Here is a 15,585-nt window from a genome sequence, read left to right as displayed (position 1 = left end):
CAACAAAGAAGTTCCTTAACGGAAACGCGTCTCCTGGACTCACGGCGTGACAGTTTCCTGCGAGGTATGGGTCTCCCTATGGGAGACTCCGATACCTCCCCACTGTTTTCGCTGGAAGCCTCCCTGAGCCCTCCCTCCTGCTCGCATTCCCTCAGAGACCCACTCCTCCCCCTGCTGGTCCCTGCTTCAGCAGTTGAGTCTCTTTCATCCTGCCTGAGTCCCTCCACCACCTGATGCTCTGATGGCAGTTCCCTGACAGTCCTCAAATAGGTGGTGAACCTTCAGTGTAATCCTCAGGCCAAAAAAGTTGGCCATCGCTGTTCTAAAGAGTCCAGTGTTCCTCATTACAGTCACAGTTAGCTCTATAAAATAAATTGGAATGATTCCCTGCCGTAAGTATAAACTGATGCTTTTATTTTCTCAACAGAATGCAATTGTGTCTCTTAAAGAACTTTGTGGACTCCCACCAATTACCAATCTGAAGCAATGCATTTTGACCTTGTCCTCACGCCTTATGAACAGCGACAATGTTCCCTCAGTGGCCCTCTGTATGAAAGACAACTTCCCCTACCTAGAACCTTTGGGGACATTGACGGATGTGCAGAAGAAGGTTCTAGCGGCATACGACCTGGTATGGTGTGGTTTTTTTGGTTGTTGTTGTTATCTGGTTTATATTGGAAATAACATGAGCCACCTTTGTTTCTCGGAGATTTTCATATTGGCTTATGCCTTGTGTTTCCCCAAACTCAACTTTATTTGTTTGTTTATAACGAATTTATGTAAAAATAAACATCAGCACCAAGCCTTTTAAGAAGATCAATACCTTTCTCTGTGTAGCATCTTCTACCTTTCCCCAAAAGGATAGAGTAGCCTCTTGACAACCACTGGTCTGTACTGGTATCTGTCCTGTTATATATTGTAGGATACAAAATGGATTTAATGTTTTCCACTTGGAAATAAGTATTTCCTCCCCCAGTTGCTAGAAGCGCCAGATAACCATGTTAGTACACAAATGGGGCAATAGATGTGTGAGAAGATAGCATAATTAGTTAATTAATTAATTGAACTTATTAATCACTTTTTTAACAAAACAAACTCAAAGTGACTTACAACAATAAATCAATTAAACATAAATTTAACCAGGATAATAATAATAAAAAAGAGGAAAATCTAAAACACATTCATCTTTTCAAAAGGCAGGACTAAAAGGTCCCGCTCACTGAAGGAGGCCACGGGTAATTAAAAGGGAAAGGCCTAGCAGAAAAGAAATGTTTTTGCCTGATGCTAAAAAAGGTATTCAATGGTGGCGACATGCGACTCTCCCTGGGGAGTAGGCCTGGATGATATATTGATATATCGCCCAGGACCGGTATGAGGGGCAGACCGTGATGGTGGTTTCACTCAGTGGTATATCGCTAGTGAAACCGTTACCGCTCTTGAGTCCCCCCAGCGCCTGCAGCCGGCTGCTGGAGACAGAGGGACTCAGAGCTGCGGCGGTTTCATCAGCGATATACCGCTGAGTGAAACCACTATCGCAGTCTGCCCCTCATGCCAGCACAGAGTGAGAATCTAGCTGCATCAGCCAGGCTTCGATACAGCTTGTTCCTCCCTCCTTTTCTATAAACTGCTTGGCTGAGGAGAGCATGGCTGCCCTCACCTCAGCCAAGCCGTTTTGCGGAGCCCCCAACTTGCCACTGGCTCGCACTGGCTCTTGAGGTTAGCTGTGTAGTTCTTAGGCTTAGGAACTTGAGCCAGTACCGTATTTTTTGCTCAATAATACGCACCCAACCATAACACGCATGTAGTTTTTAGAGGAGGAAAACAAGAAAAAAATATTCTAAATGAAACACTGGATGTATGATTTTTGTGGTTCATGCTGTGGCCACAGACATGTGATCTGACGGTGAGTTTGGGGTAGCCCAATGCAAAAATCCTGAGGATCCATGTGGATCCATGTTTGTAACCATGTTTTTGCACCACTGCAGCCCCAGGTAACAGTGGGTGCGTGATTTTTTTGGTGCAAACTGTAGCCATGGACATGCTATGTGATCTGATGGTGAATTTGGGGTGACCCAGTGCAAAAATCCTGAGGATCCATGTGGATCTGTGCTTTGTAACCACGTTTTAAGTGGGGAGGGAAGGAAAAGGACTCAAGGGACAAGGAGCACGCATGGAGCAGGCTCTGCTTCTCTCCCTCCTTAGCGAGCTGAAAAACTTTGCTGGAGGGACAGAGAGCCTGCTTGCTTTAAAGGAGCCTGCTGGACAGGAGCCGCTTACACTCCTCTCCCCTCTCGCTTTGCTCCTTTAAAGAAGCAGGCACTCTGTCCCTCTCTCCTCCCCATTCAGCGGCTCTTCTCCCGCTGGAAACCACGGAGGAGGGAAGCATTCGCTCCGTAACATGCACAGACATTTCCCCTTACTTTCTAGGAGGAAAAAAATGCGTGTTATGGAGCGAAAACTACGGTATATGGTAGGATTTTAGTGGGTATTATTACTGAGGTCCAGCGCCGAGGGCCTTCTGGCGGTTCCCTCACTGCGAGAAGCAAAGCTACAGGGAACCAGGAAGAGGGCCTTCTCGGTAGTGGCGCCCACCCTGGGGAATGCCCTCCCATGAGATGTCAAAGAGATAAATTACCTGACATTCAGAAGACAACTTAAGGCAGTCCTGTTTAGGGAAGTTTTTAATGTGTGACATTTTAATGTATTTTTAATCTTTGTTGGAATCCGCCCAGAGTGGCTGGGGAATAATATTATTATTAAGATTTGTATACCATCCTATATCCACAGATCTCAGGGTGATTCACAGGACAAAATCACAATATAAAAACAGAAAATACATAATCAAAATAAAAACAAGAACAACCCAATAATCCGGATTCCTGAATTTAAGAGACATGTACCTGAATATGGAAATGATGGTATTGATACCTGGGTTAGGGTGTAAATCTTTTAACAGGTGTCCTTTAAAATCAGTGACCCACGGATCTTGCAGCTTGATTCAGTGCAGGTTAAGTCAGAAGTTAGCCCCATATTGTTCAGTGGGGTCGACTGACTTGTAAATAGCATGTAGAGAACTGTAGCCTAATGATGTATTTGCTTGAAAGTAAACCACACCAACAGAAATTGGTTTTGTTTCTGAGCAAAACTCCTATTGGATTGGACTGCAAGTGTGTGTGTGTGTGTGTGTGTGTGTGTGTGTGTGTGTGTACTTTCTCATTAAATACATTATAATACACTTTCTGAATGATTGAGATTTGCGTGTATTTGTAAAGTAGTCATGTGAATACATTTTTGAAGGAAATTCGTCTACGTGGCAGTGTGTGTTCAGTGGTGCATGAAATGCACCGATATTTCACACAAAGCAGATGCAGTTGCTCAGAGACCCTTAGTAATTATCTTTCTAACAATTAACTGCTTGTTTTATTGGCTTTATCCCGTATAAAGAGACAAAGAGCATTTGTCTGATTCTCATTTTTCTTTCTCTTGACAACTATATGCCCCACAACTGATGGCTGCCATGCCGCCTTTAGAACTGGATATACAAGTCACCTTAAGTCAAAATGCTTGAACTGTAAACTGATCTTTGTTTTTATTTAATAATCCCATATACAGTCTTGCCGACAGACCATTGGATTAAATGGTCTAGTGCAGGTGCGGCAAATCTTTTTTGGAGTGAGGGCCACCTTTTGGGGGCCAAAGTGTGAAAGTTGGGTATGGTATTTTTTAGAGGGACACATTATTGGTGAGGTGGGGGGGTCACAAAAACCTTTCGACATCACAGAATCACATCAAGGGGTATGTGGGAGTAATCAATAAATAAATATATGGGCCGGATTCAACTAACACAGTGCACTAGTGAAAGATAGCCTAATGGGGCTTCCCCCCTCTCCTTCTACCCCCTGTACTAGGGAGATTGTTTTGTCTGGCAAGCAGAAATGCTTGCAGTGATGTAACAATCAAATTAGTGTGACATTGAATGCCACCCTGTAAAGGGAGAGAGAGAGTCTATATGTATATGTATGTTGTTGTTTAGTCGTTTAGTTGTGTCCGACTCTTTGTGACCCCATGGACCAGAGCACACCTGGCACTCCTGTCTTCCACTGCCTCCTGCAGTTTGGTCAAACTCATGCTGGTAGTTTCGAGAACACCGTCCAACCATCTCGTCCTCTGTTGTCCCCTTCTCCTTGTGCCCTCCATCTTTCCCAACATCAGGGTCTTTTCCAGGGAGTCTTCTCTTCTCATGAGGTGGCCAAAGTATTGGAGTCTCAGCTTCAGGATCTGTCCTTCCAGTGAGCACTCAGGGCTGATTTCCTTCAGAATGGAGAGGTTTGATCTTCTTGCAGTCCATGGGACTCTCAAGAGTCTCCTCCAGCACCATAATTCAAAATCATCAATTCTTCGGCGATCTATATCTATATCTATATCATCTATATCTATATTTATCTATAAGCCACACACACACACACACACACACACACACACACACACACACACACACAGGTATGTAGTCAACTTTTGGGTGCCACAGAAAAACCTTTCAGTAGGTCTGCTCTGGGTAAAAGTTCCTCATTATGAAAGTGTTGGGGTTTGGGTTGTAAAACTTCACACAATGCACATTGCTTTTGCTTTGATGCCTGCTGGGTTGTGTTTGCATGGAATGTCACTAAGCAAGAATTGGGGATGCCTTTTAGATGTTTAAAGGAGTGCACTGTCCACTTTCCCTCCCATTAACTGCATAATTTAATAAACATTCTTTAAGGGTTACTTTTGTTTTGTTTTTTGGTATTCACAGTTATTTGAGATCTTCTGCCTCCCCACCGTGCAAACTCAGTACCGGTGCTTCCATTCAGCATTATTTAAAAAGGAGTCAAAGTGTAGCATGACTCCCCCTCCCCCATGAAGTACAGTGGTGCCTCGGAAGACGAAAATAATCCGTTCCGCGAGTCTCTTCGTCTAGCGGTTTTTTCGTCTTGCGAAGCCACCCTATTAGCGGCTTAGCGGATTAGCGCTATTACTGGTTTAGCGGTTATTAAAGGCTTAGCGGCTTAGCGGCTAAAAGGCTATTAGCGGCTTAGCAGCTTAGAAAAAGGGGCGGAAAAACGAAAAAATTCGCAAGACTCGCAAGACGTTTTCGTCTTGCGAAGCAAGCCCATAGGGAAATTCGTCTTGCGAAGCGCATCGAAAAACGGAAAACCCTTTCGTCTAGCGGGTTTTTCGTCTTGCGAGGCATTCGTCTTGCGGGGCACCACTGTACTGTGAAGCTTGATTTTTTTTAAAACTTTACCTATGATTAATTCTTTGGAGGCTCTGCACTCCGGGTCTTCTCAGTGATAAAAATCACAGTTGTCCCTGCTTTTAAATGAGAGCTGAGTGGAAACAGCATCATGTCGGCTCTCTCCTTATTCCTCAGCCATTGTGCGGGAATGGGAAATAGTGGGCCCTAGACTCTTACCTTGGAGGGCACAAGGAGAAGGGGACGACAGAGGACGAGATGGTTGGACAGTGTTCTCGAAGCTACAAACATGAGTCTGACCAAACTGCGGGAGGCAATGGAAGACAGGAGTGCCTGGCGTGTTCTGGTCCATGGGGTCACGAAGAGTCGGACACAACTAAATGACTAAACAACAAAGACTCTTACCTTGCACTTGATGCTCACAAATGCGTCACCTAACAGTTGGATGACACATTTGGCAGCATCATGAATGAGATAAGATGCAGTTGATTGCTGAACACCATGGAGGTTCACGTGGAAGTCCTGCTGATTTCAGTGAAACAACTCCAAAGTTCAGTATGTGCATGATTGCAACTGGAGAGACAGCTTTGCTCATTTGGAAGTGCCCAAGGCATTGATGTCCTTAAGCTTGTAATTGTCTGTCTCCTGCCTTCATTTCCTCCTGACATTGTATCTTGCATTTCCCCCTGCCTGTCAAGATAATGCCTAATTGACATAAACTGTTCATTGAATCTCCCTTATCATTTTTTTCTGTTACAAAATGGGGAGCGTTTTAGAGGAGTGAATGAATAAGGGCTTTTCGACATAGGGATTCTGGCCTGAGAGGCAAAGCTAATAAAAGCAACTTTTCTTGTTTTATTTTCCCTGACAGATGATTCAAGAAAGCAGATTCCTTATAGAAACGTCAGATGCTGTTTACGACAAGATAGTTCAGTGCCAGAAAGCAGGTAACCTTCTTTCAGTTTTAAATATACTCAAGAGACTTCCTTGGCAATAATCATCCCAAATATTTTTCCATTCTAGCTCTTGCCCATTAAGGATACAATATCCCTCCTTGCTGCAGGAGGTGGGAGCAGGGTTGTGCTGATGAGGACTGGTGGGAGTTGTAGTCCAAAGATTAGGGTTCAACTGCACTGGCTATCAATTAGTTTCGGGGCCCAATTCAAAGTGCTGGTTTTGACCTATAAAGCCTTAAATGGCTCAGGACCGCAATACCTCAAGGACCACCTCTTTCCATATGAACCTCCCTGGACCCTGAGATCATATTCTAAGGCCCTCCTTTATGTGCCTCCTCCTCGAGAGGTTCAGAGGATGGCAACACGAGAACGGGGCCTTCTCTGCAGTGGCTCCCCGTCTGTGGAATGCTCTCCCCAGGGAAGTTTGCCTGGCACCTTCATTATACACCTTTAGGTGCCAGGAAAAACGTTCCTTTTTAACCAGGCCTTTGGTTGATCTGATTGACACCCTATAGCCTTTTAAAATGCTGCTCTTTTGGGGGGTGTTATTGGGTTGTTGTTTTTATTTTGAATATATATATATATATATATATATATATATATATATATATATGCTTTCGTAGATTTTCACGGGTACAGGAATGCAGGTTTTGGTGTTTTCGGGTATCTTCCCGTGTAAGAGTTGGGGTGTCTAGGCGACGTTTCGACGAGGTCTCACTCGTCATCTTCAGGCTGGTGCTTTCGGCTTCTTGTTACTAGAACAGAGCAGGATCTCAGTGTTTGAGTTCCTATAAATACTGTTGAGGGGGTGTGGTGTATAGCCTCCAACGTTCTGGGCAGAGAGGAAGTTCCCAGGTTATTGTGCCTTTTCTTCTTTTGTTCATTAATTACTTGAGGGATATCTTGAGTGATTTCTTGAGTGATATTCTGAGCACCACTTAGGAGGGTCATTAGGTGTGGATTAGTTGCTAAAGCTTTCGTGTCTTGACCTCTTGAGCTTGTGAAGAGTTTTTCTGAGTTTTTCTGAGAAGAGTTTTTCTGAGAAGATGGCTGTACTGCACTTAGTTGTGCTCTGGCTTGGCTTCGTGTATAGGGGCGAGCTGTGGTTTTGTGCCCTGTGCCAGCCAGATCTGTGTAGGGATTGCAGGGGGGTGCAGCATCCGGAGGTGCCACTATGGTTTGGCTACTGGATGGTATCTGTAATTTATCTGTGGAGAGGGTCTGGGTTTGGGTCTGGTGTGGTTGATTGGAGATGGCGTTCTGTGTGCCTCTGGTTCTGGTGTCGGTTTTTGTGGGGAGGGCTAATTTCCAGATGTCTGGCAGGCGGGACGTGTCGTCACGCTTGTTCATGTTGTGAGGGTGTTTCTCTATCTCGATGGCTTCCATGATTATTCTCTTGTGGTGATGTTCCATGTTAAAGAGCAAACACCCCCCAAAAACCAAGACACAGAAGAAAACAATGGCATGGCCCTCCTTCCTTATATCAAGGGCACCACAGATAAAATTAGCAAAATCCTCCATAAACACAATATCAAAACAGCCTTTTGCACCAACCAAAAAATAGCCAATATCCTCAGAAACCCAAAAGATAAAATCCAGTTAGAAAACCAAGGGGTCTATGAAATACCCTGCAAAGTCTGCCCAGCCACGTACATTGGACAAACAAACAGACGAATAAATGCACGTATCGCAGAACACAAGAATGCCGTCAAAAAAGAAGAAAAAACTTCCTCTCTTTACCAACACATGAAAGAAACAGGACACGAAATTAATTTTGCAGATTCCAAATTGCTCTTTAACATGGAACATCACCACAAGAGAATAATCATGGAAGCCATCGAGATAGAGAAACACCCTCACAACATGAACAAGCGTGACGACACGTCCCGCCTGCCAGACATCTGGAAATTAGCCCTCCCCACAAAAACCGACACCAGAACCAGAGGCACACAGAACGCCATCTCCAATCAACCACACCAGACCCAAACCCAGACCCTCTCCACAGATAAATTACAGATACCATCCAGTAGCCAAACCATAGTGGCACCTCCGGATGCTGCACCCCCCTGCAATCCCTACACAGATCTGGCTGGCACAGGGCACAAAACCACAGCTCGCCCCTATACACGAAGCCAAGCCAGAGCACAACTAAGTGCAGTACAGCCATCTTCTCAGAAAAACTCTTCTCAGAAAAACTCAGAAAAACTCTTCACAAGCTCAAGAGGTCAAGACACGAAAGCTTTAGCAACTAATCCACACCTAATGACCCTCCTAAGTGGTACTCAGAATATCACTCAAGAAATCACTCAAGATATCCCTCAAGTAATTAATGAACAAAAGAAGAAAAGGCACAATAACCTGGGAACTTCCTCTCTGCCCAGAACGTTGGAGGCTATACACCACACCCCCTCAACAGTATTTATAGGAACTCAAACACTGAGATCCTGCTCTGTTCTAGTAACAAGAAGCCGAAAGCACCAGCCTGAAGATGACGAGTGAGACCTCGTCGAAACGTCGCCTAGACACCCCAACTCTTACACGGGAAGATACCCGAAAACACCAAAACCTGCATATATATATATATATATATATATAGTTGTTTTTATGTTGATCTTTTCTGTGAACTGCCCTGAGACCTCCGGGTACAGGGTGGTGTATACATTCAAATAATTATTCCATGGTACCTCGGGTTAAGTACTTAATTCGTTCTGGAGGTCCGTTCTTAACCTGAAACTGTTTAACTTGAAGCACCACTTTAGCTAATGCTGCCGCGCTGCTGGAGCACGATTTCTGTTCTCATCCTGAAGCAAAGTTATTAACCCGAGGTACTATTCTGGGCTAGCAGAGTCTGTAACCTGAAGCGTATGTAACCTGAAGCATATGTAACCCGAGGTATCACTATAATAATAATAATAATAATAATAATAATAATAATAATAATAATAATAATAATAATAATAGGGGAGGCTGTTATTGGGAAGCTAGTCCAACATCGTCTTCTCACAGTGACCAACCAGAATGCCCATGGGATTGTCCATTCATAGCACTGCCCCACTCTCATTGAACAGGTCAGATATGGTCTGTAATACTGAGAGGGGACACAGAGGATTCAAGAAATTAAATGCCAAAGGAGTTTAAAAAGGAACGTTCGGAAAATGGCAGGGCAGGTTTTTCCACATCATGAAAGGTGGCACGAGTGCTTCCATACCCCCAGGGCTCCTGTGGTAACTTACAGAACCATGTGGTGGTGTAGTGGAGGACCAGCACTGCGCTCCTTGTTTCAGAACACATCACATCTCTGGAATTTAGCAGAGGGGAAGTGGCATGGAGGGCTCAGGACTGTGCTGGCATGGCATGGCCGAGCCAATCTGATACTCTTGCCATTGCTCAACACCTCCCTGTTCCCCTTCTCGCTCTGGGAAGTGCAAGCGATGGGCTGCTCTCCGAAGCCGGGAGAACAGCGGTGCCCCAAGTACTACTGTGTTGTGCAGGAGGAAAAACCTCTGAAATAGTATCCGAGTGTGTAAAAGCAGCTACTTAAGCTGTGCATTTTAAGCCCCCGCCTTCCCTACAAGCATGCGCTAAGGTCTCTTTCACTGAAATCAATGAGACGGGAGCATTTAACTATGGCTGTTTGATCCATTATCCTTGCATTGAACTAATTGTCCGGAAAGGTACAGCTTTTTATGATGGCAGAAAATACAGTCATAAAATAAGTGGGCAGGGTGCGGGATTACTTTTGTCACACAGGCATCCTAGGATTGGTAAATGGTTATGGTGGTTGTCACTTTGTCTACAAATGGGAGGGCTTACAGAGCAAGGCTTTTAACTAATGCCACAAGTTCCGGGCAAATTTAAAAAGGAAAGCATCAAAATCACTTCCAGTAAACTCCATACATCCTGAAGTGTGATATTCTTTGACGTATGATATTCTTTCTGGAAGGGGGTGACTTTTGATTACGCTGAGATGAACAGCCTGCGGTTTTTCATAAGCACAAGCTCCACTTGCGCATGGTGGGCCAGTTCTGGATCCAGCTCTTTGTCGGGATTCAGTTCCCCACCCCTGCCGTAATATGGCCATCAGTGCAAACTTTCCCAGGGCAGCTCATAACCTACATCTCCCATACAAGTTTATCTTCTTGCTCCAGACTCAAAACCCCTGGAGCAAAGCAGAGCACAAGACGATGTAGGCTATATGATCTGTCTTGGGGAAGTGTGTATTGATGCTTGTATTCAAGAATAACAGCAGTCCAAAATGAAACATGTGCACAATAATATTATACAGTAGCTCATAGAACATCTTATAATCTCAAAGTATGATATCCTAGAGAGAACATCTTCCGGCTTTAAAGCATCCTATCCATATCACAGCGCCTTATTCAATTTGTTTAAAGTTTCATTGTCAAAATCATTGATTGTAAGAAGAAAAAATAGACAAGGTCGGCTGTGTGATCCATAAATTTCAAACATATGAGCATCATAAGAATAAAACCAATTTAATTGGATATTTTTCCAGCTGGAAGAAAATGTGTTTATTTTCATTGTTTCTAAACCTCTTTTCAGGGTTTTTTTGTGTGTGTATGTGTTTGTATTGTTTTTGAAACAATTTTCTCCGTTTTTATGATATGAATGAAAATCGCCTTGAGACATGTGTTAAATGCGATTCATAAATGAATAATAAATTTGGTGGGTGGGATAGCAGTCTGATTGACGTTTAACAGCTGGTGTAGTACACATTCACTTCATGCATCTTGAGTTATAGAGGAAAATCCAAAGGGTTCTGTGGATTGCTCTCTAATCCAGGCATCCCCAAACGTGGCCCTCCAGCTGTTTTGGGACTACAATTCCCATCATCCCTGACCAGTGATCCTGTTAGCTAGGGATGATGGGAGTTGTAGTCCCAAAACAGCTGGAGGGCCGAGTTTGGGGGATGCCTGCTCTAATCCCTCAGCCTCACAGCCAATGCCTTAGGTCACAAGCAATACTATTCATTCATTTGAAATGTTTATAGCCCACTCTTCACTTGAAGGTCCCAGGGTGGGACTAAGGTACCTTCCCTCTGCAACTGCAGAAGGCATTTGCTGAAGTCTTAAGGACAGGAGGAGTTTTCCTTAGCACAGACTGGTTAAATAATTTTTTGAAACCATATTGGTATTTAAATACGGCAAACCATGGTGTTACTGTAGTATGAGCCAAGCAGGCTAAGTACTGCATTTTTCGCTCTATAAGACGCACCAGACCATAAGACGCACCTAGTTTTTGGAGGAGGAAAACAAGAAAAAAAATATTCTGAATCTCAGAAGCCAGAACAGCAAGAGGGATCGCTGTGCAGCGAAAGCAGCAATCCCTCTTGCTGTTCTGGCTTCTGGGATAGCTGCGCAGCCTGCATTCGCTCCATAAGATGCACACACATTTCCCCTTACTTTTTAGGAGGGAAAAAGTGCTCTTATAGAGCAAAAAATACGGTAATTTTTTCTGTGAGCATCTCTTAGCTCTGCTTTTGAATCTGACAACAAAGATTCTCACTTGGGGGTAGGGAGCCAACTGTCAAACCGAAGTGGTGAATGATTTGTTCTGCCTGTTGTATCTAGATGACCCAAAGCCTTACTCCTTCTGTGAGTGTGTGCGCGCATGTCATCTGTTTTAGAGATTACCTCAATTAGAAAGTATCATCAGCTTAATTAAATTGATTTTAGAAGTAATCTAGTTAAAGCAGCACAAACCTCAGTAACAGTCTTGCTTACTTTGTTAAAACCTTGTTTAAACAGAGCTTATTCCATTTAGTAACTGGATTAATATTACTAAAGCAACTAAATGAGATGAAGCCCATATAACTAAGGCTCGAATTGGTTTAACTGCATTCAATATTTTTTCCACTGACGCAGCCGAATTAAGGTAATTGTGTTATTTTGCTACAGCCTATCTGCATTTAATTCTTTGCAGCTAGGTCCAAGGTCCTCTACTTGTACAAAAACATGCAAACAAACAAATAAACATTTCTTTCTCTGAGAGGAACAATCACATTACTGTGCACAGGGGAATTGCCGGCAGCACAGCTAACTGGAGCTATACATCTTCATCATGATAATTCTGGTGCCTTTTCACCAGTGTGTTCTGTTTTACTAGATACACTGCATGTGTCTATGGATGCAAGCCAGAGTTGGTTGCCCTATTCACAGATGCTCATATTCCCTACCTGGAGCGTTCCCATGGCAGCATACCTTTGCCTACCAGTTGCTGGGAATCTCAGGTGGGGAGGGTGCTGTTCTTGTGAGATCAGAGTGCTGGACTAGTTGGGCCTTTGGTCTGATCCAACATGGCTCGTCTTATGGCAGAGGAAATACCGTATTTTTCCGTGTATAACACGTATAAGATGCCCCTGTTTTGGGGGGGACTCCAAATCTCCAAATTAAGAAAAGGGGGGGGGTGATTGCCCAGAGTTGTTGAGCTTTTTTGGGGGGAGGGGCGTATTGCAGAAAATCGCTCATTCATCTGACCTATTCTGACACTCGCATGCGTCACAAGAGCCGTCAGTCACTAGCCCAATTGCTGCAGCGACATCCAATCAACACCAGCCCTTGCCACAGCCACCAATAACACGCCCAATAGCCGCTGACAATCTCCAGCTCGTCTTATACACAGAAAAACGTGGTAACAAACAGGGGGTCTATAGGAGTACACATTGGACTGAGACCAATTTCCTCATACAGAGTGGTCCAACAGGTGCAACCCTCTTATGAGGTATTTATCATATGAATTGATGGGCGGCCATAACTCCCTTGGCTGGATTATTTATTTACTTAATAAATGTGTTAGTTGCTTTATCTTGCCCAAGGCAACCCAAAGTGGCAGACAGGCAGGCAAAAAACTCCACTTGGTACATTAAAACCAAGGGGGGGGGGGATACATTAAAAACCTCCCACCCACTTCTAAAAGGCCACAGATGAAGGCCAAAAGCTTGGTTTTAGAGAAAGTTTTTTGCCTGGTGCCTAAAGATATATAATCATGTTACCAGGCGAGCCTCCCTGGGAAGAGGCACAAACAGGGGGCCACTGCAGAAAAGACCCTTTTTTTGTATTGCCACCCTGGACACCTCTTGTGGAATGAGAACATGAAGAAGGGTCTCAGATGATTTTTGCAGAGTCTGGGTTGGTTCATATGGGGAGAGGCAGTGCTTGAGGTATTGTTGTCCTGAGCCATTTAAAGCCTTATAGGTCAAAACCAGCACTTTGAATTGGATCCAGAAACTAACTGACATCCAGTGCAGTAAGTCATGGATTGGTGTTATATGCTCAAACCATCTTGCCCCGGCAAGCATCCTGGCCACTGAATTCTGCACCAGCTGAAGTTTCCAAGCCATCTTCAGAGGCAGCCCCCTGTTGCAATAATCATTTGTATGGGAGTGTGGTTTTGCCCACTGTGCTCACCTAAATTGCCCCAAGGAGCCTGCCTCTTCCAGTAGTGGCCCAGGTACTGCTTTGAGGTGCATGCTTTAGTGAGTATGAACCAGAACTAAATGTTAAGCTACTGCTCATGGTTAACAGTAAGCATCTCCGGGATATCCTTCCTCAAATTCCCTTTGGAATATTCTCAGGAGGAGTTGAGAAGAGGCTTGGAGAAACATTGCCTGACGTGGTTATGTTTGTTTGTTGTTTTTGCCACTATTCCCTTGCTACCTCTTTGACCATGTGGGATACGGGTGGCACCGTGGTCTAAACCACTGAGCCTCTTGGCTTGCCGATCAGAAAGTTGGCGGTTCGAATCCGCACAATGGGGTGAGCTCCTGTTGCTCTGTCCCAGCTCCTGCCTACCTAGCAGTTCAAAAGCACACCAGTGCAAGTAGATAAATAGGTACCGCTGCGGCGGGAAGGTAAACGGCTTTCCGTGCACTCTGGTTTCTGTCACGGTGTCCCGTCGTGTCAGAAGCGGTTTAGTCATGCTGGCCACCTGTCCCGGAAAGCTGTCTGTGGATAAATGCTGGCTCCCTCGGCCTGAAAGCGAGATGAGCGCCACAACCCCATAGTCACCTTTGGCTGGACTTAACTGTCCAGGGGTCCTTTACCGTTTTACCTTCATTGACCATGTGGAAACGGTATGATTCATGGATGCTTTGTTGCTATAATGAATTATATATTTCGCTAGTATGCAAGGCTGCATGCTTCCTCTGCTAAGAGCTCCATTGAACGCAGTGGAAATTGCAATTCCACAGGATTGCATAACCATCCCTGTTTTGACCCGCAGCCTGGGGAAAATGTCTTGGATTACATCTTCCCTGAACTTTGACCAACTTTGCTGACTGGGTCTGGTGAGAGTTGTAGCCCCAAACATCTGGATGGCATGAGGAGGATGGTGTACATATACTGTGTATATAAATCCTCGTGGGGCACAGTGAACCCATAAATGTGGGTTGTTGTTGTTTAAATATATAACTGCATTTCCCTCAATGTCTTGTCCTTTGTTCATGTGCCAAATATATTGTTAGGAATGGAACTGCATGAAGAGCTTCATGACCTGGGAACAAAGGAAGGCTTGAAAGGAAGGAAGCTCAGCAAAGCCATTGAGAGTTTTGCATGGGATATCACTGTGTTAAAGGTAAGTACAAACGTGACACATTTCCTTCTCTAGAGCAGTGTTTCCCAACCACTGATGTTGCCTGGTGTGCCGCGAGATGTTGCCTGGAGGGAGGCGGGCGAGTCGGGCGGCGAGAGGCGGGGTGGCGGCGGCGAGGAGAGGCCGCCCAGCGCGGGGCTCTCGCCGTCTGCCTGCCTGGCTGCCTGCGAGCTCGGCGGGCAGCGCCTCCGTCCGCAGCACCCGCCTCGCGGCTCTCATTCCCTGCCCCTGCCAAAGCTCACCCAGCCAAGCCGCGCTCTCCTTCCTGCCTCGCTTTGCTGCCTCCTCTCCCCCACCCCCAAAGCTTGGAGGTTCCCCGGCAAGGGGGAGGGAAAAAAATTGAAACTTACACTTTCGTGCGTCCCTCCCGGCGTGACGCTGCGCGCTGACGTCACGGGGCTGTAATGGTGGTGTGCCTCGAGATTTTTTTCATCAAACAAGTGTGCCTTTGCCCAAAAAAGGTTGGGAAACACTGCTCTAGAGAATCTAGGTCTGAAACTTCTGCTTACATTTAACAGGAAAAGTATATTGAATATTAACATGATGGCAGGAAAATGCTGATGTATGACAATCATAAAGAAGAGGAGCATTTCATTACATTAAGAGATTAAAGCAATCCTTAGTCAAATAAAATTTAATAAGATTGGTTGTAAGCATTTTATAGTCTGTGGAGCTCTTTGGTTTTTCTTTGGCTTCAGGGGACAGCCAAAAGTAGATTTGTCCTTTCTGTGAGACAGAATTTATTCCAGTTGCTGGGGATTGCTGTTGTGTTCATGTCCTGTTTAC

At 44.8% G+C, this 15,585-nt stretch overlaps 1 protein-coding gene across 2 annotated transcripts in view; it reads left to right on the top strand.

Annotated features, from left to right (window-relative positions):
- PLCL1 (phospholipase C like 1 (inactive)) overlaps nt 1-15,585 on the top strand; it is a 196,897-nt gene that overhangs the window by 158,515 nt on the left and 22,797 nt on the right. For both annotated transcript variants that reach the window (XM_081201730.1, XM_081201729.1), the window contains exons 3-5: nt 428-631; nt 6,105-6,180; nt 14,672-14,781. In XM_081201730.1, coding sequence (XP_081057856.1) covers nt 428-631; nt 6,105-6,180; nt 14,672-14,781 — 390 coding nt within the window. The remainder of the gene's footprint in view (nt 1-427; nt 632-6,104; nt 6,181-14,671; nt 14,782-15,585) is intronic.

The sequence above is a fragment of the Podarcis bocagei genome (assembly GCF_964188305.1).
Source record: "Podarcis bocagei genome assembly, chromosome: 1".
NCBI classification, from domain to species: domain Eukaryota; kingdom Metazoa; phylum Chordata; class Lepidosauria; order Squamata; family Lacertidae; genus Podarcis; species Podarcis bocagei.
This window is presented reverse-complemented; position numbering and strand designations above follow the sequence as displayed.